The sequence below is a fragment of the Apostichopus japonicus genome, chromosome 14 (genome assembly GCF_037975245.1).
Source record: "Apostichopus japonicus isolate 1M-3 chromosome 14, ASM3797524v1, whole genome shotgun sequence".
In the NCBI taxonomy this organism is placed as follows: Eukaryota; Metazoa; Echinodermata; class Holothuroidea; order Aspidochirotida; family Stichopodidae; genus Apostichopus; species Apostichopus japonicus.
Window position 1 is genome coordinate 10,123,713 of NC_092574.1, and position 23,375 is coordinate 10,147,087.

At 35.0% G+C, this 23,375-nt stretch overlaps 1 protein-coding gene across 4 annotated transcripts in view; it reads left to right on the top strand.

Moving 5' to 3' along the window:
• The window catches only part of LOC139979695 (short transient receptor potential channel 4-like), an 83,668-nt gene that overhangs the window by 55,563 nt on the left and 4,730 nt on the right, over positions 1–23,375 (top strand). For all 4 annotated transcript variants that reach the window (XM_071990729.1, XM_071990727.1, XM_071990731.1 and 1 more), the window contains 5 exons: positions 5,909–6,048; positions 17,667–17,845; positions 19,845–20,069; positions 21,516–21,711; positions 22,867–23,067. In XM_071990729.1, the coding sequence (XP_071846830.1) occupies positions 5,909–6,048; positions 17,667–17,845; positions 19,845–20,069; positions 21,516–21,711; positions 22,867–23,067 (941 nt within the window). The remainder of the gene's footprint in view (positions 1–5,908; positions 6,049–17,666; positions 17,846–19,844; positions 20,070–21,515; positions 21,712–22,866; positions 23,068–23,375) is intronic.

Here is a 23,375-nt window from a genome sequence, read left to right on the forward strand (position 1 = left end):
GGTCAATTTGAGACAAATATGACATAATGTATTGCCATTTTCATTGTATACTTAAATAAACAGAAACAAAATGAAAACTTCAAAAGGGGGCCATTTGACATTATTGTAGGCTGGTCCGGACCTGGCTCTCATCGTTTACATAAACATGTCACTACATACGATCATTGGAATCGCCCCCCTCACCGTCCCCTTTATACTCATTCTTCCTTTCAACTGACACCACCGTGTCCCTTTAATAAATATGCATACAACAGAGACGGATATTGTACCTACACAGATGCAAAAAGAATTGCATTATAATTGTCAATGATCATGTTATCTATTGCGTATATTGTATATATTTAACATAAAAGAAAAGGGGTATCCACTCCTGTATCTTTCCTTCATGTTAGTTTATATACTGTTATATCCCTTCATGACATCTTCATCTTATAAACACTCTTGCTTCTTTGTGTGTTTTCTTGTTCAATGAATTTCGGTTGACTGATTTCATGACATTTGACAAATCACTATTTATGATTGAGATCGATATTTTTATTGATAAACAAAGTCACGTCATCGTAATAATTCCAGTAATCCTTTTCATATTCACTTTATTTATTATATTTTCTTATATCCCCATAGACTGATAGAGGTGTTAAAGTATGCACGGTAACATGTATATCACAAAACTGTACCAAAACAAGATTAATAACTTAGTATATAATAAGCAAAGATAAAGTGAAATATATCAAATGATATGCAAAGAAAAAATGCTTCGTTGTATAAAACTCTCACCATTATAGGCTCTTGGTGAGAATGGATGCTAACATCTGCTTTAAAAGATGAAGTCATGAATATACTTAAATCTTACAAATAAACGAATTGCACAATATAACAATATTGTGGTCAGTAGAAATATACATGTAGGCTATATATGTTTTTTTTTTTGGAATTGATTAAGGTATATATATGCTTGGTCAGACAAAATATAGACAACTAAAACTAAATCAAATCATTGAAACAATCGATTAATTTATTCTGTCCCTGAAAACAAAAATGGAAAAGGAAAGAAGGAGAAGTAAAACGAAAAAAAAAAAAAAAAGGAAAGATAGACAGATAGAACGAAAGTGAGAGAGAGGTGGAGAGAGAGGTAGGTTGAAAAGTACTTAGAAAAACGATGTCGATGTCATTTTCAGTGTCAAATTATTCATGGCCATAGTTCCTCAAGGACTTTACCAAATTCATTACGAAATGAAATTCAGCAAAACATGTCTTTTAACAGATTTTAGAATTAGGTCGCAAGATTTTCAAGATAAAAATTGATAAACAAATGTAATTTATGAACAGCTTATAATATGCAATATTGTACAGTATAACACATCTTATATTTCTTTATGCTGGCGTCACACTGTCCCGAAGTTGACATCAGATGGACACACGATAAAGAAAATGTTCAAATTCGGCTCTGATCGTAAAAACATCGGGCGATTCGTGAGGGCATCTTAAGCCATCGCATGACCGCCGGTGGAGTTTTTCAGGATCCGGCAGCAACTTCGTGAGTGGTGGCAAAATCTTTGGCATGCCAAAAAATTGCCCGAAGACCTTGCGAAGGTTCATTTTCGTGTTGAATTCGTGTGTCCACTTTGCCCTTCGTAAGGCCATCGTGAGGGCATCTTATCAAATCGTGTCATCTTCTTTTTTACTTCGTGTGATCATCGGTGCCATCGGGCATTTTCGCCTCACGAAGACAATACGAAGGAAACAAGAAGCTGCCCGATTGTCTTATGAAGGTAACACGAATACGTGAAGCCCTCGCAGTGCCGTCGAGTAACCATCGTATTATAATACGATGACATCGAGATGGGACCACGGTGTCGGCGAAGACAGCCGAATTTGTGAACCTCAAGCGTTTCCCAGGTGTCATGGTAACGTGGACATATAAAGGCCAGCCTCAAAGCATCTTCCACAGACAGTCCTAAGCAACTCTACAGAGTAGAGGCGTGTGTAACTCCCAAAGCTACAATCACAATCACAACTAACCACAATTCAGTTCCTGCAGAATGGCATACTTTGGTGATGAGACAACCAGGAAAAAGAAAGCAGCAGCATTGCTTCTTTTGATGTACCTCAGAGAACATGATGAGCACTTCTTACAGGCCCAGCACCTCCTCTTACAATAAGAAAGCATTATTTTATTTCACTTTGTCATTTCTTGCTATTTGCCTTTCTAGCATTCGACGATGTACTTATCAATACGTCGTCGTGTAGCCATCGCGTGGCCTTCGTGTGGCATTCGTGTGTCCTGCGGGTAAACTACTTAAATAGAAATGCACATCTTCGTGTTGCCTTCGTGTGTGGTTCGGGTGCCATCGTGTGACCTTCTGTAGGCGTCGTACTTGCGTCGGCTGTTGATTGGCTGTTCAATCAATCAATCAATCAGAAAATATTTATATAGCGCCAAAATCAACAAAAGTTGTTCAAAGGCGCTCAAGACAGTTACATGAAATTAATTACAATACACTTCTTGAAAAAGATAACATTTGAGCAGTTTCTTGAAAATATGAATAGTCTGAGCATCCTTGATGTGATTTGGAAGAGTGTTCCACTCTTTTGGTCCATAGCAGGAGAATGAGCGATCTGCAAATGACACAGCACGGGTTCTGGGCACGATAAAGTGAGGAGAAGATATATATGATCTAAGCTGTCTGCGTGGTGCTTGCAGCTGTAGTAAGTCAGATATGTAAGATGGCGACTGTTTATGGTGAGCTTTGTACACAAGAAGGAGAACTTTGAATTTAATGCGCTGTTGTATAGGAAGCCAGTGAAGAGCAATGAGATCCGATGTGATAGAGTCACACTTCTTACGCTTGACAATGATGCGAGCAGAGGTGCGTTGGACATTTTGAAGTTTAGTGATTAGGGATTTGTTTACACCAATCAAGAGGCTGTTGCAGTAGTCCAACCTGGAGGTAACTAATGTGTGCACAGCTAGCTTGGCTGCCTCAGTAGTGAGCATTTTGCGTGCACGACTAATGTTGTTGAGATGATAGTTAGCAGATCTGTTGACCAAGTTCGGGGCCATCTTCGTGCGAAATTCAAAATTCCATATTCGTATGGCCATCTGGTGTCAACTTTGCGACAGTGTGACGCCTGCATAACAACTTCGGGCTTTTCGCGTTTGTGAATTGATAAAAATTATGTAGTTACATAGTATGGAGTATTTGTCCTACTTTTTCTTTGAAATGAATTGGATGCAGAATGGAATGCCGATAATATGTTTTAATAACTTAAAGCATATTAATATTTTAATCATATTATTCCACATGTACTTATATGGTCAATGTACACTTGATTGGCATTGGGAACCATTAAAATTTAGCTAATTGAAATGTACTTAAATATAGTAACCTAGAATAATTCAAGCATTTCTGAACGGAGACATAAAATTGAACTTATTTTGGAATCCGGAAGTTGCTTTCATTTTCCAAGATTTCCCCCATAGCATTATTTTCTTGTAACCTTCCACAAAGGCTATCTTTGGAGGAAAACTTTAGGCACAACAATAATTGTCATATGTTGAAAGAATGTTATCAGTCCATATTACATTACTATACCAATATTAAGTTCTGAGAAATGGAAATCAGACGTGATTTAATGGCCCCAAATGACATGTTTAAGCATATCTTATTTCTATGTATTATGTGTATGTATGTACGTATATATATATATATATATATATATATAAAATAAGAAATAAATAAACTCATTACCATTTCCGGTATATATCGTTTCTCCAGAGTAATGAAAAAGATTCCCGATAACGGCGACGAAGAATCATCTTTCGTGACAAATTATATGAAATAGAGAAACTTTATAAGACAGAAGTCGATCTTTGCACGATGAAATCGTGAGATTTAAGAAATGAGATTTAAGAAAGCACTTTTGTATTGTGATGGTCTAAATCTCCACTAAGAACTGCAATTACTGGTTACCTTTTAATACATTTATAAGGCATGGATATTATGAGTTTGATTTGATTTTCAGTTCAATTTCAGTTCAATCTCAATTTGGACTAGACACCGGATGAGTTTACAAAGAATGGAATAAGCAATTAAAAAAATAATAATAATAATAAGGAAATGGTCAAAAAATTGTGAGAGCGGATGACTTAAGTTACCTTTGGCAAAACCCAGAGGATTCGAACCAATATCTTCAGACTACCCTGTCACGTGTTCTGCGATCGCATTTCGATTCCTTTTGGAAACGGCTGTCCGGTAGCTGTTTTAGGATTTTGGAATATAGTCAATCCATATTTGGTAACGATGCTTTTTTGATATCTTTCAGATTTTGTTGAAACATTTCCTGTTGATATTTGTATAGGTATTTACGGTTACATTAATACGTAAACGTGCATAGACGAGGATAGCTTTAAAATGGAGTAAAATGTGTTATGTTATTATACATACTGTATCACTGTAACAGTACTTTCTAAATTTGATGAAACCGTATTTTTCAGTCTATAAGCGGTTACGTCACAATTGTTTCATTTGAAATTTATATGGACTCAAAGTATAATTATATGTACACGATATTCATGTCGCTTTTTGTTACATTTCAATTTTGCCAGATTGGTAATTTCGAATCTAATCTCTTACTCTGCAATCAACTCATACGTCATTATATATATATATATATATATATATATATACATATAGACTCCTTTGTGTTCATGGATAAACGCTATTGCTTCCCAAGTTTTGTTATCAATTATTAATTATTTCTGCGACAAAACACAAGAAATATGGGTTACATCTATCAACATCGACAAGTCTGATAGGTATTATGATGAATCGATAGAATTCTGGTTCTGCCTCATGAAGATTGTAAAGTATAGTTAACCTATAGACGACTGCCATCTCCAGTTCGAAGAAAACAAAATAGGAATATGATTAATGATACCGAAATGATGTTAACGTTATTATAAGAGCAGGAGAATAGGGTAAGAGCAGATAACCGTATAAGTCTATTCCCTCTTCAAAGGAAGAGTGATAGAGGGAGACAGACTCAAGGTTGCCTGTTTTTTTTTTTCATGCGAGTAATACTAGGAAGCAAAGTGATCGAGTCAAATGAATTATTATTAGCTGATCGTTAATATAAGATAATTTGATGGAATTTAGGAATGTTGGCTTGAAGTGAATAATTCATCCAGTCTTATTTAGTTTAAAACTCCGATTAGGTTTATAACAAAATGGTAGTCATTTGATAACCAAACCTAAAAATAGAAACCTTACATAGATAAAAAAGAGCTATAATTTTCAAAAGTAAATAAAAATAAGGAGAAGAAACCATTCAAATGTAATACCAAATGCTAATTGCTTACTTTATAATACGTGCGTCCGCACTCGATCATGATTTTTCTTCAATATCCGAAAAAAAATATTTCCATGTTATCTTCCTTTTTCATTTAAATTTCGAATGGAAGCTTTTGCTATGTAATGAAACATTTGGACTGATATATTGAAACTTCATGTTTTGTTTATTCATCATTTAATGTAAATGTTATGATTTTTATGTTCATGTTTCGTGCTTTAACGTTTTCATCGAAGTGTTGACATTTATAAAAATATTTCAAAAAAAAAACGACAGAATTTGAAGACATAAAAGTCACACGAGAAAAATAGTGAATCACGATAACCAAACACGAAGACAAAAACAATCATGTTAAACCTTAATTCGGCCCACTTTGTTTTGTTTATCTGGGAAACCCAGGGAGAAACCGTTTAAAGTTTGAGGCCCAATCTCAAATATTTTACCTTTATCTTTCTCTTCTCTTCACACTGGTTGTCATCACAAACTGTGCAAATGTTTATAACTTCTTTAACATTTTTGGGGAACTTATTATCCTTTTGGTCATTTCTCAATGCAGGGTTCGTTTGGCAAGAGATCAAACAGATGTGGGATGAAGGTATCTTGGAGTACACACGTGACTGGTGGAATCTACTAGACTACGTTATGAATTCTCTGTACATTACAGTTATCGGACTCCGAGTAACCGCTTATCTTAATGTGAGTATATGAGTCATCGTGAACACAAGGTTCCAGCTTTCATAAAACAGGGAATTAATTTTAAAAATGATGCACCACAGTTTTTTTTTTATACTTCTATCTGGAATTTTTTCATGACACGCTTCGAAGCACTCGTACCGACAGATGAGCATTATAAATAACCTGTTCCTATCATAATCAGGTTAGAGGTCACTGGTAATTATTTATACGGTCAATACGAGTGCTATGAAGCATTATCTGAGAGGACAGTATTATAGAGTGATAATATAGAAAGCGGACATTGCCCCGTTAAACAACACCTCAGCAATATCAATGAGTGTAAATAATAATAATATAAATATAAATATATATAAATATATATATATATATATATATATATATATATATATATATATATATATATATATATATATATATATACATATATATATATAATATATATATATATATATATATATGTATATATATATATACATATATATATACATATATATATATATAAATATATGTATATATATATATACATAGATATATACATATATATATATATATATATATATAATCAACTCCATAGTTATAACACTAGACACTCAACTGCCATTCATTTGGATTACCCACGATTAGTTTTAAATACTAAGTCTGTAAGATTTACTGGTGCCACATTTTGGAATACTCTCGAACCCAAACTTAAAAAATCACCAACCTTATCAATATTCATAAAGCAACTGAAGCTATATTTGTTAAACAATGATTTGTAATATATGCGTTAAAGTTATCACATTTAATAATGCTACTTGTGCTTCCCGTTTGGGAAGTGGGGGAGGGGGGGGGGGGTGTAGTTAGCGTATTGTATTTAATTTGTTCATGGTGAATCTGCACTTTATGAGTGTACAAGCGTAGCTTTTTCAGATTTTCCATACTTTTTTTCTTTCTTTGACATTGGTATTATACATTATTGTGAATGTAATTGTAAAAAAGAAAAAAAAGTGAAATAAACGAAACGAAACGAAACGTATAATATATTCATACTGAGCTGCACGTAGGTCAATGTCAAAACATTTAGCAGGAAAACATAAAACAAAAGTTAAATGTCCAGCTATGAAACGACACCTATTAATTGCTTCAAATTCACTCCTTCTTCTGCAACTTGTCAACTTCAGATGCTGTTATATATCTCGAAAACGATACGTATACGATATAGAATGCCATGCAAATTCACCAGGATGCTTAGAATATGTTCCGCTTTTCATCTGTCAATTGTAAATAATTCTCTGCAGGGACAATCCTCTTACATGTCTAAGCATGCCTACAGGGAATCTTCTTCAACTTCAAGGTTTTTCAAAAGGTCTTTGGTTTCAACCTACAGACAGTGAACTATAGACACTAGAAGACCTAAGCGCTACTGATATTACCTGTCATGGTGATTTATGCCTGATAACGTTTCCTAATTGAGCATGAACGGTAGATATTTTAACTACCTTGTATAATACAATGCTAACTTTACCATACTTTCCAGCTAAAGTGTGTATAGTCATCCAGAGTAGATGTCCCCAAATCATAAAGGGGAACCGCTAACATGATATCGCATGTACGGCGAACGTAACAGTACTGGCTTGATATGACCAGAAACGATAAACATATAACAATAGATATCAACATGCTTGGTTTAATAAAAAACAAAAACAATTCTCTCCCCTACATTTGTTAACCCGCAAAAGCAGTAGAAAAATGAAATGCAGGCTCATGAAGGACTTGTGTGGGTTTTTCGTTGCAATGAAAAATATTTGTAGGTTACATACTGAGCCCAAAATCTATTGTATGAAATTGATTGATAATGGCAGGATATATGCTGTTATTAGCATAATCGATAGATTTGGATCTTTGGATTCAAAATGTCAGTACATTTAATTCTATAATTATAACTTATGGACTATCTGAAGCCTTCATCTTTAAGTTACATCTTCGAAGTTTATACTCATAAATTATTTTCGTGAACATTAGATAATGATGAACTTCTCACCTAGCGTCACGCTTTCTAGAATTTATTATAAACATTGTGCAACACAAGACTTTCGTTTTTATTATTCCCTTTAAGATGATAAGTACCATGGTCATATGTCGCTAAATGTCTGATGAAAAACGTTTTGTTTTAAAATTGCAAGACATCTTAACAGTAATATACTTTGGCGCTTTCAATGCCGCCAAAGGGAAATTATAGCAAGCTCTCACACCCGGTGTATCCACATGCCATCATGACTTTGCTTTGATGGGGTGTACAAAAATATAAAAAAGGTTTGTAGCGCAAGTGGTTTGTCTAGATTGGACTAAGCTATCGGTTACAATGACTATATAATAATTTTTGGAAGAACAAAGAACTAAACATGATCTATTGTTCTTCATTTTTGTTTCTCCCTTATATTCCTTGCTTTTTCTGTTTCGTTATTTGATTATTTCAGTACGGCTTTCAGCTTGTTTTGTTTCTCATAAATAATGTCTAATAATCTATATACGCAGTTTGAGTTCATACTGTGTTAGTCATACATAGCCTATCCTTTTTCTGTTCTGTAACTAAACTTAATTATATCTCATTAATATTAATATATATTTACTAAAATCTTTATTCACGTTGCAAGATTAAGATTATGATTCACTGCTGTACTGAATATGAACTTAAATCTACTGGATGATGTGACAATATCTCTAACCCAAAACTTTGTACACTGCAGTATGCTAAATATACGTAATGGTTCTACATACAACTATATCATTAGAGCTTCGTGGTAAATATATCATACGGCAGAATGCTTTTCTAGGTTCAAGTTCAAATATATTTTGAGAGAGAGAGCAGCTATAGTAGACTATATAGTAGACAGTAGACATCAACACACACTATGTTATGAAACAAAATGCTACACATATACCTCTTTCACAATTTGAGAATATATTTGAGTACGGTATAATTTTGCCACGGCGTATATGTTTACATTGTTGTCCTAGTGATGCAGACTGCCCAATCCATGTCTTGTGTCTTCATTAGCGTGTCTTTAGAACAATAGTGTTCAATATCGTGAAACATCGTACGTCACACAATTACATGCATACGAACATACAAAATCCATTAGTCAGTTATAAACCTTTGTCTGACATTATCTTATATATTACCTCTAACAAAGGAAAATCTAGTGCACATATTCATGTTCATTTTCACTATAAACACAAAGCACTTACCTTACATCTACATTTGTGTAGACGATGCCATTATAAGCCTGTTCTTATTTGCATATTACCCTGATTAAATGACGTGTTGTGAACCACGTGATCAGACGCATTTCATGTATAGTATCAACATTGCAAGGGCAAGACGTATAATAACTCATAGTATTTGTGCGATACAATCTACTACTGCATTGATATGTCATGTTTCAAATCAATTGCATCTGGTTGGACAGGCAAATCTATTTCAAAATGCTTTTACCCAACGCAAACAAGGCATGTAATAGGTTAGTTATGTATCACCGCCGCCATTGTGTTATGGTTTATATTTTGGTATTGTTTGTGCTATATTGTTTGACGCAGTTGCAGACTGTATAAACAAAACGTTTAAAGAATAAACCCTATAGGAAGAGTATCTTATGGATAATTCTCAAGAAACGTTGTATAAGAACATGGTCGAAGTTGCAAAGAATTCCTACACGCAGTTGCATGGTATGTTGGTTTAAATTGTGACATTATGGTAAAGATTACTTGATAACAGCAAGTGTTATGTTACAGATGCAAATTCACAAAATATGTACTGTTGTCCTTTAACTTTCACTCTTTCGTTTTAACCTTGAATTGGAAACGGTTCCAACTTTCATTGCAAGGGCTGCATGTAAAGGTTTCACAAAGTCAGTAAACCTGAATGTTCTCATATTTTCCAATATTAAAGTAGCAAATTGTGTTCATGTTTTTTAAAACAACAATCAAATCTTAGTATTTTTTTGCACTGTTAACATCATATCAGGTTGCACCAAGTTCATTTTAAACACAAAATGTATTAAACTTTAAATGAACATAACTCACAAATTTCACCTCGCTGTTCATAATATATATCCCTTTTGTACATGAACAATGTAAAGTAAGCTCTGGTACTTCATGTAGCTTAACATTGTCCTTGTTTAATCGATTAGCTTGTATAACGAACATCGTCGCAGTTTTCCCCTCCAAATTTAATTGAGTTTTAGTCTTTCAAGATCTACTTGAGGTAGTTTCCTTCCCATGGTCGTGAAATATATATAAAAAATAATAGTTATAACAATAATAATAATAATAATAATAATCATAATAATAACGACAATATAAAGGCTTAAAAAGGATAATTCACGAGGTTGACTGAAGAAAGCGTTCTGGGAAAATTTTGCATTCAATTTTTTCTACGTATAACGCTTTCGATATAATTTTGATCAAGTTAAAAGTTGTCACAGTCTTTACCATAGAAAACTTGCAACAACCAGATGCGAGGTTATCTTTTAATACGGACAATAAACATGAATTTTTGTCTTCTTTTGTGTGTGTGATTAATCCAGTGCTTTGACATTGGATCGGTCTGTATTTGACCTGGACATAAAAGGATGATATTAGGCACAAAAAAGAAAGAAACAGTTTGATATGTCCATAGAACAGCGCTGCTGTCTGACCAGAGTATATATTTTAACAATTTTAATTTTAGAGAAATTACCCATTTTAATAGTTGAGGTTCGTCAGTTACAGTGGCTGAACTAACTCAACAGGCAAACATTGTATTTTGAAAGCCCCTAAAAACATGGCCTCTAAAAACATGGCCTCTAAAAACATGATATCAATGTATTACGCATTTGTCAAAAAGAACAAATGATGTTGAATGTACATATACATATGAAGCAAATGAGGATCCGTCGTCATCATCAACTAAGTCTTAAAAGAGCATACCAGAGAGCTACTATATTTGAAAGATATATATCTTGAGAACAGGAATAGTTAGAGGAACAAAAGTATAGCACCCAAAAATAGAATAAGATGTAATAAACCTAACATTCTCTTTTAAGGGAATGTGTAGCTACCAATGTACCAAGTTTAATTAAAACAATTAGGTATATCAATTATGTATACACAGGAGGTATAAGATACCGTACAGAAATGAGGTATATTCATGAGGTACCGTACATCAATGATGTATATTCATGAGGTACCGTACTGCTATGAGGTATATTCATGAGGTACCGTACAGCAATGAGGTATATTCATGAGGTACCGTACATCAATGATGTATATTCATGAGGTACCGTACTGCTATGAGGTATATTCATGAGGTACCGTACAGCAATGAGGTATATTCATGAGGTACCGTACAGCAATGAGGTATATTCATGAGGTACCGTACATCAATGATGTATATTCATGAGGTACCGTACTGCTATGAGGTATATTCATGAGGTACCGTACATCAATGATGTATATTCATGAGGTACCGTACTGCTATGAGGTATATTCATGAGGTACCGTACAGCAATGAGGTATGTTCATGAGGTACCGTACTGCAATGAGGTATATTCATGAGGTACCGTACATCAATGATGTATATTCATGAGGTACCGTACTGCTATGAGGTATATTCATGAGGTACCGTACAGCAATGAGGTATATTCATGAGGTACCGTACAGCAATGAGGTATATTCATGAGGTACCGTACAACAATGAGGTATATTCATGAGGTACCGTACATCAATGATGTATATTCATGAGGTACGTACATCAATGAGGTATATTCACGAGGTACCGTACAGCAATGATGTATATTTATGAGGTACCGTACATCAATGATGTATATTCATGAGGTACCGTACATCAATGATGTATATTCATGAGGTACCTTACAACAATGAGGTTTACATGCAGCCGTAACAAGAGAGAGAATGTATGATATACTGAATACCTCATAACATTTCATTGACATTAATCTGATATGTGTGAGGACATTTTTCTATTATCTTTACTTCTGCATTTGCATGTGCACATATTTCCAATTTAATAGACCGAATTTCGCTTGATTCACATAATACACTCAGACTTGTAAATGGCATAGTATTTTACTCGTACTTGAATGATCTTCAAACATAGCTAAACGCTCTTGAATTGCTTCCTCTATGCTTACAATCCCCCCCCCCCCAACTTCCCCCTCCATCTCTTTCATACAGACGACAGGAGCCACTACAAATATTGAGCTAAGAACAGTTAAAGCAGTGTGCTTAATGATACGTTACTAAGTTTACTTAAAGAAGCACGTTGCCGATCTTTGTATAATATATAACGCGTAGCCTAACGGAGGTACCTTCTCAAATAGAGTTGTCGCTTTGTATCACTACCCGAGTGCAATATCTATATACTGTGATCAAAGGATATTAAAAACCTCATGTACTTTATCTTTCTTATTTCAGCATACTTACTTAAAATATAATATTGCGAAAAGAAATAATCCCCTATATATTGTGTGTGTGTCACAGCACTCGTTTGACAATATAATAATATGATACGTTCATATGATAAGCTTGGCGAAGAATCGGCGCCCTCTGATAATACCTCACCCCCTCCCCCCAACTCCCCTCCCCACCTACTTTGCCCAACGCTAACATGAACTTAATCCCCCAAATAAAGAAGTGCTCGAGTTAGTCTCGACTCCGCCCCTGGAATAGTGTTGTAACTGTTACGTTATCTACTTGGCCTTAGCAACATGGATGCTCTCTCACTATTCTCAATATGTTTTCAGTTCGGTGTGTTTCTTTAATCATGCCATTGTCGGAGCAACCGTTTTTTAAGAAATGTATCTTTGTGTGTTTTTTTTTTGTACGTTAATGGAAGGTAACCTTTTAGATAAGTAAGGCGTAACTATTATTTTAATTATAAACCTTTTATGAATAGATCGTATGAATATTGCATTTGGAGCTGTATCTCTAACGAGTTGTATCTCTAACGAGTATCGGTGATATAACAAATTTTTGTAGCAAAAAATTCAGAAACAAAGACATAAACAGGAAGAAAAAAATAAGGTGAAAGAAGCTTTACCGCCGATGAATTATTAAAACAATTGATGGCGGTTCAGTGTAACATTTCATTTCCAAAACACTGTTATTAATATAGCAGTACATTTTTTGTACGAACGCTCATATTTCTTCTCGACCTAGATCTCTTTGAAGTCATCTGTTATATAAATGGTATTTAAATGGCATATATATATATATATATATATATATATATATATATATATATATATATATATATATATATATATATATATATATATATATATAGAAATATATATATATATATATATATATATATATATATATATATATATATACTGAAACTGTAGAAAGGTGACACGTGTTCGAAGAACACGAAGACGTCGCACGACGACGACGACAACGATTGTATTGTAAACACATCACGAACTGTTTATTCACTCATGAAAAGGAAATCATAATATACCCTGCAGGTATAATAGAGCATTACTTAGCATTATATACCCTGCAGGTATAATATATAAATATATATATATATATATATATATATATATATATATATATATATATATATATATATATATATATATATATATATATATATATATATATATATATATATATATATATATATATATATATATATATATATATATATATATATATATGAAACTGTAGAAAGGTGACACGTGTTCGAAGAACACGAAGACGTCGCAATACGACGACGACAACGAAAAAGAAGAAAACATACGTAACGTTCTGAACTAAGATTGTATCTCGTAAATCGTATTGTAAACACATCACGAACTGTTTATTCACTCATGAAAAGGAAATCATAATATACCCTGCAGGCAACCTCAGAGATTATTACAGCTGAGGGACCATGATCTGCGAAAGATTAAAAAAAAAACAAGTTGATAGTTTGCAGACATCTTCGAAATTGTCCGAAGAATACATTGTGTGATAGAAACAGTTATACCGTATCTCTTTCCATAAAGGCCTCATGATAAAAAATTGTAATGTAAGTTACGTTGCATTGATAATAGTCGATATCTTTATCAGGAGAAACATCGGCTTTTAATATCAGCATTGATCATTGTAAAGTTCTAAGGCCAAAAAAAAAGAGAATAAAAGAAAACAACACAGGAAGAAGAACTTCCTTGCAGCGCCGTTGAGGATACGGTAAAGTACTAACCTTAAAAGTAATGCTCTTGTGGACTGTATTCAACACTGCAAACTGAAATAAATTAGCAATCACGTAACATGCAGGTGAAACAATTTTGCAGAGCCGTGGTTCAAACATATCGTTCATACTCTCTACCTCTCTCAGACTCGAGATCTCTCCGTTGCCATAAATGTTTGTTTGATATCTGAATTCAAGGTGTACTTTAAAGGATGGAGTACATCCAAAAGCGTTCGTCAAAAGTCTTCGCATGTTGTTTTTTTTCGATCAATAAATCTATTTCTTGCTGCATCATTTGATGGTGCAATAAAAGAGATAATAATACAATGTCCAATGTTTTCCCTTTCCATATGCTTCCTATGTTTGTTTGGTTCCCGAGAATTTCATTTCTGATTCCGCGACCGTTGCTTTTTCAACTTTAATTCTTTCATTTCCATATTGTCAGAAATAAAATAAATGACGCAATGTGACAGATAATTTTCAGCCATATTATGTGTGGCAATGTTTTAACCATTTCCTTAGAAAATATTTTAGATTGAAACATTTACGGTAAAGCTCCCCCCCCCCACCCACTCCACCTCTCTCTCTCTCTCTCCTCCTCCTTTCTGTTTTGCTCAAAAAGAGTCCCTTTAAAGTTCAATCGTGGATATATCTAGCCATGCACTCACTGTGGCTCAAGTGATTAATTGAGTGGTTAAAAGCATTGCGTTATAAAATATGATTCTATGTTTGCAGTAATTTTGAAATGAGTACAATTTTGGCGATGACGTTCGTTATAAGTCAACCTTTGATAATGGCTTCGCCAACGGATATTAATGCAGGCTGTTCACATCTCATGTTTGATTGATATGCAGAAAAGATTAATATATTCTTCGATGCAAAAATATGCTCAAGAGCGGCCATGGAACCAGTAAAAGAAAGTAAGAATACAACGTTTTGATCAATGTCACGCAATGTTTTGTTCACAATGCGTTAAATGGCAGCGTCAATAGGTATTAGCTGGAAAACTATTTGAGTCATGTTTTGAAATTCATCTTGGAGATGGGTTAAATGTCACGAATGTTCGTTTAAAAGTCAAAATCGAGGACAAGACTGTGACTACCTTAGCTTGAGTAGAAATTTTAATCATGTTTCTTTATCAATTTAGTAATAAAGTTACACGTGTATAGCATATCCCTCTTGGACGAGTAAGTCCACGACAATATACAGGGATGAGTTTCATTTTTAAGATCGTTATTGTCAAAATATAGTCTAAAATAAAAAAATATACAAAAGTTCTTAAAAGGGGACTGAGTATAATGTTCTTTTAAGGTATCCCAGTTTTCCACTGAAATATATACTAAAACACATTTGTTACTTCATATAATCAATAGTTTACTTTAATGATGTAGTGAAGGATTATTCGAACATTTGCCATGTCATTTTAAACCTATCATTTTAGGTCATTAATTGTCTACTGTGATGTCTATCTATTGATTTCTGTATTGCTTCATGGAGATCTAACTTCATAGTTTGTCATTTAGAATAGTTAGTCAGGCCATAGCAATGTTGCAGTATGTAATCCAGTCTTCACGGTATTTACCATTCAAATGTACATTATCTCTGGAAAGCTCCTTTAATGCTAAAATTGATAATGCGGTGGACTCCTCAGTGTAGACTTAACCGCTAACATTATTCCTTTTCTTTATAAATAATGTTCTTTTACATTATAACCTAACAATAGACCACCATTAAAATTACATCAAACCCATACATTTGTCCTTGAAACATTTGTAATTCATAATAAACGTGTCATTTGAGACCAAAAATGTCTAATGTTTTTAATTTTCTTTTGCATCGTACAAGCTGTCCTAATGATTTTTGTATTGTACTGCATAGTTCAGTCATAGTAATCGATTAACTATGGACTGTTTCAAGGTCATTTCTTATTTTTTTAAACTTTTTTTATTTGTTATTTTTTATATATATATTTTTTTATAGAAGTGCAACTTTACGTCCTACAAATAGCAATGCTTTTAACGATCTACAACATTCTCGAAAATAAAATTGAAGTCATTCTTAATAAGACGGATGTTATTTATAGCATCCTTGAAGAATGAGAGGATCCATGGGTTATATAGAGAGCGCCACAAAAAAAAATGCATTTGAGGAGCAAGGCATCGTAATGAGACACTTAGTGTGCCAGGTGTTACCGAAAGGCAAACTGGATCAATGGTCGTATTAAACGCGTCTGTTTATTACGATAATCTACAATATCTTCTTAACGGCATCTGGGTATTGCGAAGTAAGTCATATATACTATGAAACCTGGTAGTGTAGTAGTCATTAAAGATAAATCCATCTTCTACACACTCGACAACTGTGACGTCATCATGGAGACCTGTAATTTGGTACAACCGATTGCAATATCAACAGAAACAGTTCATTATGATTACATAATGTCTACTGTACCTACTTCAATGTTTTCAACAGCTTCTGAGTCTGATCAGCAAATGTTCTCAAACCTCACAAGTATAGTACTAAAGTTAAGATTACTCACGTTAAGATTGTAAATGATCAAGCTAACACTATCCCCCTAGAAAAGTCCAGCAAATGAAGGTTAATGAGTAAGTAATTAAAGAACTGGATTCGTTCCTCGACATTCTGGCGTCCAGACACATTTCACAGTAGCAAAGCAAATACAGTAAAAACTGCATAAAAATGGACACATTTTTGGACTTATAACTCCATTATCTGAAAGGAAACTAGACTTATCAAGTATATTGATATGAGATTTGAGTATAAAACAACATGAAACCCTTTATCAAAGTCTCTTCGAAGACCTGCTTTAAGACATAGAATGGTCATGTGTACTCTTGTTAATCTGATGGCGACTGTGAATAGCTGTCACTGGGCTAGGAATAGAAGGCGACACACCTATTTCTTCCTTCTATATTCTGTAAATTTTCATCAATAGTCAGTCACATATAGACAGTCTAGACACATCCATATGAGATGTGTGAAGACAACGGTATGGTTGAGTACAGACAGAAAGGTATCTGTATAACTTCAAAATGAGTTATACTGAAAGTGTCCTTCGACTTGCAAGGTTCACTGAACTGATAGATTTGATTCAGTTGATTTTCTTGTTCTTGGTGAGACTTATAAAGCACTTCGAGGAAGGCATTGTCTTTACATCTTGTTTCTCTTCATTTTAGAGACGTATTCATGTTGAGACCCTCCTTTTTTTATACATTTCCAAATCACTTTTTCTTTCTTCTGGGGAGCTATAATTGAATTGGGTTTTGAATGGCAGTGTTATAACATGTGTATCACGTGATCGATTGATCGAACTATTTCGCTCACACTTATTAATGTATTATATAATTACTATATTGATATTTGCTTCTATTTCCTATAGGTAAGATTATACGATAATTTCGGTGGCGAGTGCTATCTGCTGAATCAATCCACTGGCTGTTATGAACCGAGGTTGCCAAATGTGACCATGCAACCATGTCATCTACCACGTGCTGAATGGGATCCACTAGATCCAACCCTCACTGCCGAGGCTGTGTTTGCGATAGCCAACATATTCAGGTATGTGTATACTCTATATACTGATCAGGTATACTGTTGACTATCTCGCTATTTGCTGTTCATCTTATAGAAGCCAAGGGTATAACTACTTACCGTACCTTCCTATTACAGAATGGAGGTAAATTATTTGAAACGTTTGAAATGAAATCAGGAGAGTCGATAAGGAGTAAAAACGAGATTATGTTTGCTTCAACTATAGTTCCAGGTATACTAATAGTAAAGTATAATATACGTACGAAGTATTTGGTAGGTCGTTTATGTTGTTGTTGTTGTTATTGTTGCTGGAGTTAATCAAGTAATAATCCAAGGATTGATGCTGTTATATCACGGATGGATTCCCTGCCGCGCAAGGTATAGGCCTAATGCGGTATGAGGTATAGGCCTAATGCGGTACGCGTTATAGGCCTAATGCGATATGCGGTATAGGCCTAATGCGATATGCGGTATAGGCCTAATGCGATATGCGGTATAGGCCTAATGCGATATGCGGTATAGGCCTAATGCGATATGCGGTATAGGCCTAATGCGATATGCGGTATAGGCCTAATGCGATATGCGGTATAGGCCTAATGCGATATGCGGTATAGGCCTAATGCGGTATGCGGTATAGGCCTAGTGCGATATGCGGTATAGGCCTAATGCGATATGCGGTATAGGCCTAATGCGATATGCGGTATAGGCCTAATGCGATATGCGGTATAGGCCTAATGCGATATGCGGTATAGGCCTAATGCGATATGCGGTATAGGCCTAATGCGGTATGCGGTATAGGCCTAGTGCGATATGCGGTATAGGCCTAATGCGATATGCGGTATAGGCCTAATGCGATATGCGGTATAGGCCTAATGCGATATGCGGTATAGGCCTAATGCGATATGCGACCGGTATAGGCCTAATGCGGTATGCGGTATAGGCCTAATGCGATATGCGGTATAGGCCTAATGCGATATGCGGTATAGGCCTAATGCGATATGCGGTAAAGGCCTAATGCGGTATGCGGTATAGGCCTAATGCGGTACGCGTTATAGGCCTATTGCGGGTAAGGAATGTAGATCGTCCTGAGGTTGACTTAGTGTTCATCAAGCTCCAAAATACGTAACTCACAGATTGGTGACTCCAATAATATAAATCAATGAAAAGATCAAGTTGGTTTCTATTTGATTTATTCTCTCCTTCTCTCAACTTATAATATGGAATTAAAGATTAAAGATGAAATAAAGTCCAGTGACGTCAAATACCTTTACAGCCGTCAAGTTAATGATTGTATGACCTTGCAGTTTGAGTTCTCATTCAGATTGACCAAAGGATACAGTGGCTGCAGAACCATTCCAGGCAACTTGAGAAAGATTGCAATTATGGATTACCATTCCAAGCGTTATTATCGGTGGCAATAAAGCACGACTCTAACAGATTACCGTTAAATACCTTACGCAAAATGCTTCAAAGAGCCAATCACACTAGGGAAAAACCTGCATTAGTGCCCAGCACGGAACAAAGTCTATAGCGGTTACAAATTCTTGAAAGGATTCATTACGGTCTTTTCAAAGCGTATAGAGACATGATGCAAAAAAAACAAAAAACAAAAACAATTTGGATATGAACAAAAGTTAAGACGTTTCGTCATTATCTTCAATGTGAACTCATTAGAGTAAAAGTCGGAGATGCATCAAAATCAACGCCCCATTTTGTATTAATCGTTGAGTAACTCTGTATGCTTTCATCCACTTTACTTCAACAAACTGCACTCTGTCAGTCCAGGATGAGAAAGAGTCAACATGTCCATTGCAAGTGTCAATACTATCTAGTTCACCTCTCAGCTTTATATACGTTTTCTAAGGATTAAAATATTCTGGTTGACATTACCATCCAAGGCTGTGTAGTGACACATCCATTCTTTGATTTCTTGGAATCTTCATTTTTTGCTGGGGTCATTTTACTCCTAATACGTTTTTTTTATTTTGCACATTATACAATTTTCATTTTCGTTTCCACTGTACAGCATGCTCAGATTGGTTTATCTCTTCATCGCGAACTCACATCTAGGACCTCTTCAAATATCCCTCGGGAGGATGGTTGAGGACATCATTAAATTCTTGTTTCTCATCACACTGGTCATCTTCTCATTCGCCGCTGGTCTCAATCAGTTGTATTGGGTGTATAAGAACGATGGAGTGGACGGTTGTTATGGTATGACGTGTGCTACCCAAAATAATGCTTTCTCAGAGTAAGTGAATTCATTATCTTATTTTTTTGGTGTTTAGTCGTTGATATGCGGCTGCAGGAAAATTTAAGTAAAATAAAGAAAAATAACTAAAGAGGAAGTTTTGGATAATTCTACAAGAGCTGAACCACATTTTACGTATAAAGAAAAGGGATGCAAATCAGTAATATCGTGATCATAAACACAGCGTATACCAAATCAATTGATTGCGAACCATTTGTTCATTGACGGTGGAAATTAGTCAGAAGCCACAAGTCAGTTGATAAAGTTAAACAATTGAAGAATATGGTTTCAAAAGAAATTGGAGAATGTTGATGTTCAACAGCGCATAAGACGATTCTCGCTATCTAAATTAAATAAATGTAACACTATTCCTCAATTTTGTCCCTTTTCTTGTTTATTACGAAAATTCATTTATGATTGAATATCAAGTTTAAACTTGAAAGCACTTCTCACATTATGAATGACGTTCTTCAATATTAAAAGGCATCGACGTAGGGACTCATTGTAAGAACGAAGATGAAATAGTATTTCACATACTCCAAAGTTAACAAGGCGTCATCTCCTTCGACAAACGAGCGATGGTGACATGCATATTTTAATGAGGGACTCCATTATGTACATCAATTAACTTTAACTGTACTTTTCCAGTCTTTTTCTGTCAACCTTGTGTGTTGATGTCGAGATGCACTCTCGCTTGTTGGGAGTCGATATGACAGGAGATAAAGGACACACCCTACTTTATTATTCTCTGAAAAACCCATCAAAAATAGATGGCGCCATTCATAAAATGTCGCGGATGTGCATCTGCAATTATCCACGTCGACAAGCTTTCAAGGACTTTGAAGCACATGCTCGACTTCTGTCTTGTGACACTGGTATCATACTTAACAGTTACAAGAATGATAAACTTTACATGACATATATGGGATTTATTGCCTTAAATATTTCATAACTTATTAATTATGAGTCTAGTGGAGTCTAAGTTGGATTGGATGGTTACCAATTCAGTATACATGTAAAATAGCACGTGATTAGAAAGCATGCATACCCGTATAACCCAACTCAAAATGCAGCTTGAGTTAAGCCAAACTAAAGCAACCTACAATAAATTTGAGTAACAGTGATATACACATAAGAAATATTCGTATTATTTTGATTGTTTTGGAATGAGGTACAATGCAAAATATATCCGATAATCCGTTTGCCTAATTTGTGTAAAACCAAAATAACCCATGGGCATGCAAAGCGCATTAATGGGTATTGTATCTCACAAAGTCATAAGCATCGATTGAAAAATCAGAATATTCGCTTTCTTAAATCGATTTAGAAATCGATACATATTGAACTGTTGAGGGTTTAAGGTATTGCCGCTAACAGACTAAGAAGGGAGAGGGGTTAATCCTTAATATCTTAACATCATATACATCACTTTTCTCCTCATTCCAGCATGTATCAAACTCTGCAAGCTCTGATATGGTCTGTTTTTGGCCAGACCAGTTTAAGCGTGGTTGATGTGGATGCTCAACATGACTTTACGGAATTCATCGGTGCCTCTATGCTGTGTATCTATTGTATTATTACTATCATTGTACTCCTCAATCTCTTGATTGCTATGATGAACAACTCGTTTCAGAAGATTCAGGTAAACGAAGCTTCTTTCTTCTCACAGTGATTAAAAAGAGAGTAAACCGAATCCGATACAGAACCAAAACACACAACAACATGATCGACAAAAACGACGGCGAAGAAGACAAACAGCAAAAAATGACGACAACATCAGTGTTAACAAATATCACAACAACATCATCAACATCCACATCAGCAAAGATCACAGCATAACAAGGATGAAGGCAACAGCTAACAACATTACCATTGACAAAGATACCAACATCAAAAACGAAACTAGACGTAAAACGAATTAAACACATTAAGCAGACACATGAAACGAATTAAGCCGGTGCCTTTCAATCATAAGATCCCGAGTTCGAGTCACTCCAAGATTAATGTTTGTCATCCAGTTACAGAGTTGTTGACAATTGACAATTCATAATCATGGACGTTAAATATGAATCTAAGAGACTGACTTCGGTCAGCTTGCGGATTTGATAAGCCAATGATGGGTTTTTTTCGTGAGTTCCTGCTTGCAGGAGGATCTTAAATACATACATACATACAACAGTTCGACAAAGACGACGACAAAAGCACCAACAATAACTAAGGCGACAACGAACAATAGCAACCAACATCACAACATCTAAGAAAACAACAACAACTTAGATGACAGCATAAAAATAACCACGACAGCAGCTAGCAACATTACCAATGACAAATATGTTAAGAACAACAACAGACCCAAAAACGAATAAAGCACAACAGTAGCATCGACAAATACACGACAAAGGCACCAACAATAAACAGGGGGACAACGAACATTACAACACTATAAGTTAAGCTTGAATAGAAATAAGTCTTCTCGTGGTTTCCAGCTAGAACAAATTCACTTTATTGAGGTAAGATCACGATGCGAAGCGATATGAGAGATAAATTTAATTAGAACATTTTTATTTCAATTTTCATTCCGTGACACCAACATTTACTTCAGCGGTTGTATTGCGGGGCGGGCACGGAAGGGTTAATTAGGATTCGCAGGCACTTTCGTTTACTATTAATGGTATGGTCATTACTTTCTTCAAGCTTAGTAAATCTTTCATATGACATCCAAAAATATCAGCAAACGAAGGAGAGCCGTAGAAGAGAGCCGTCATATTGATGCCGATATATCTGCTTTCTCTTGTAGACTCAAGCGGACAGAGAATGGAAATTTGCCCGGTCCAAACTATGGATGAGCTACTTCGATGAGGGTAACACATTGCCCCCTCCGTTTAATATCGTGCCAAGTCCCAAGTCTTTCTACTATTTCATCAAAGGGTGCTGCTCATGTGTGGGTTTGTGCTTACCCAGTAGCTCGTCAGACGTGGAAAACAGACAAGCAGCACAGGTACAAACATATTTAGGTTCAGTGCCCTTCTTTGAAAGCAGAGTTAAAGGATATTGTATGGTTATGATATACGTTCTGTTAACTATGATAGTGACATAAAAGTGGCATGCAAGTTCTGAATAAATTACTGTTTCCTTTGAGATCAATTTTTGTTTTCTTGGGCACAAGTAAAACAACGTAGTTGCTGTTTACATATAACAAGATATGACATTTCATGTGTATGAGTGATACTAAGATATACTGTACGGCACTCACGTCTGTTTGAAGGATCCAATCCTATCATCATTAATCTATGGAATAGTGATACT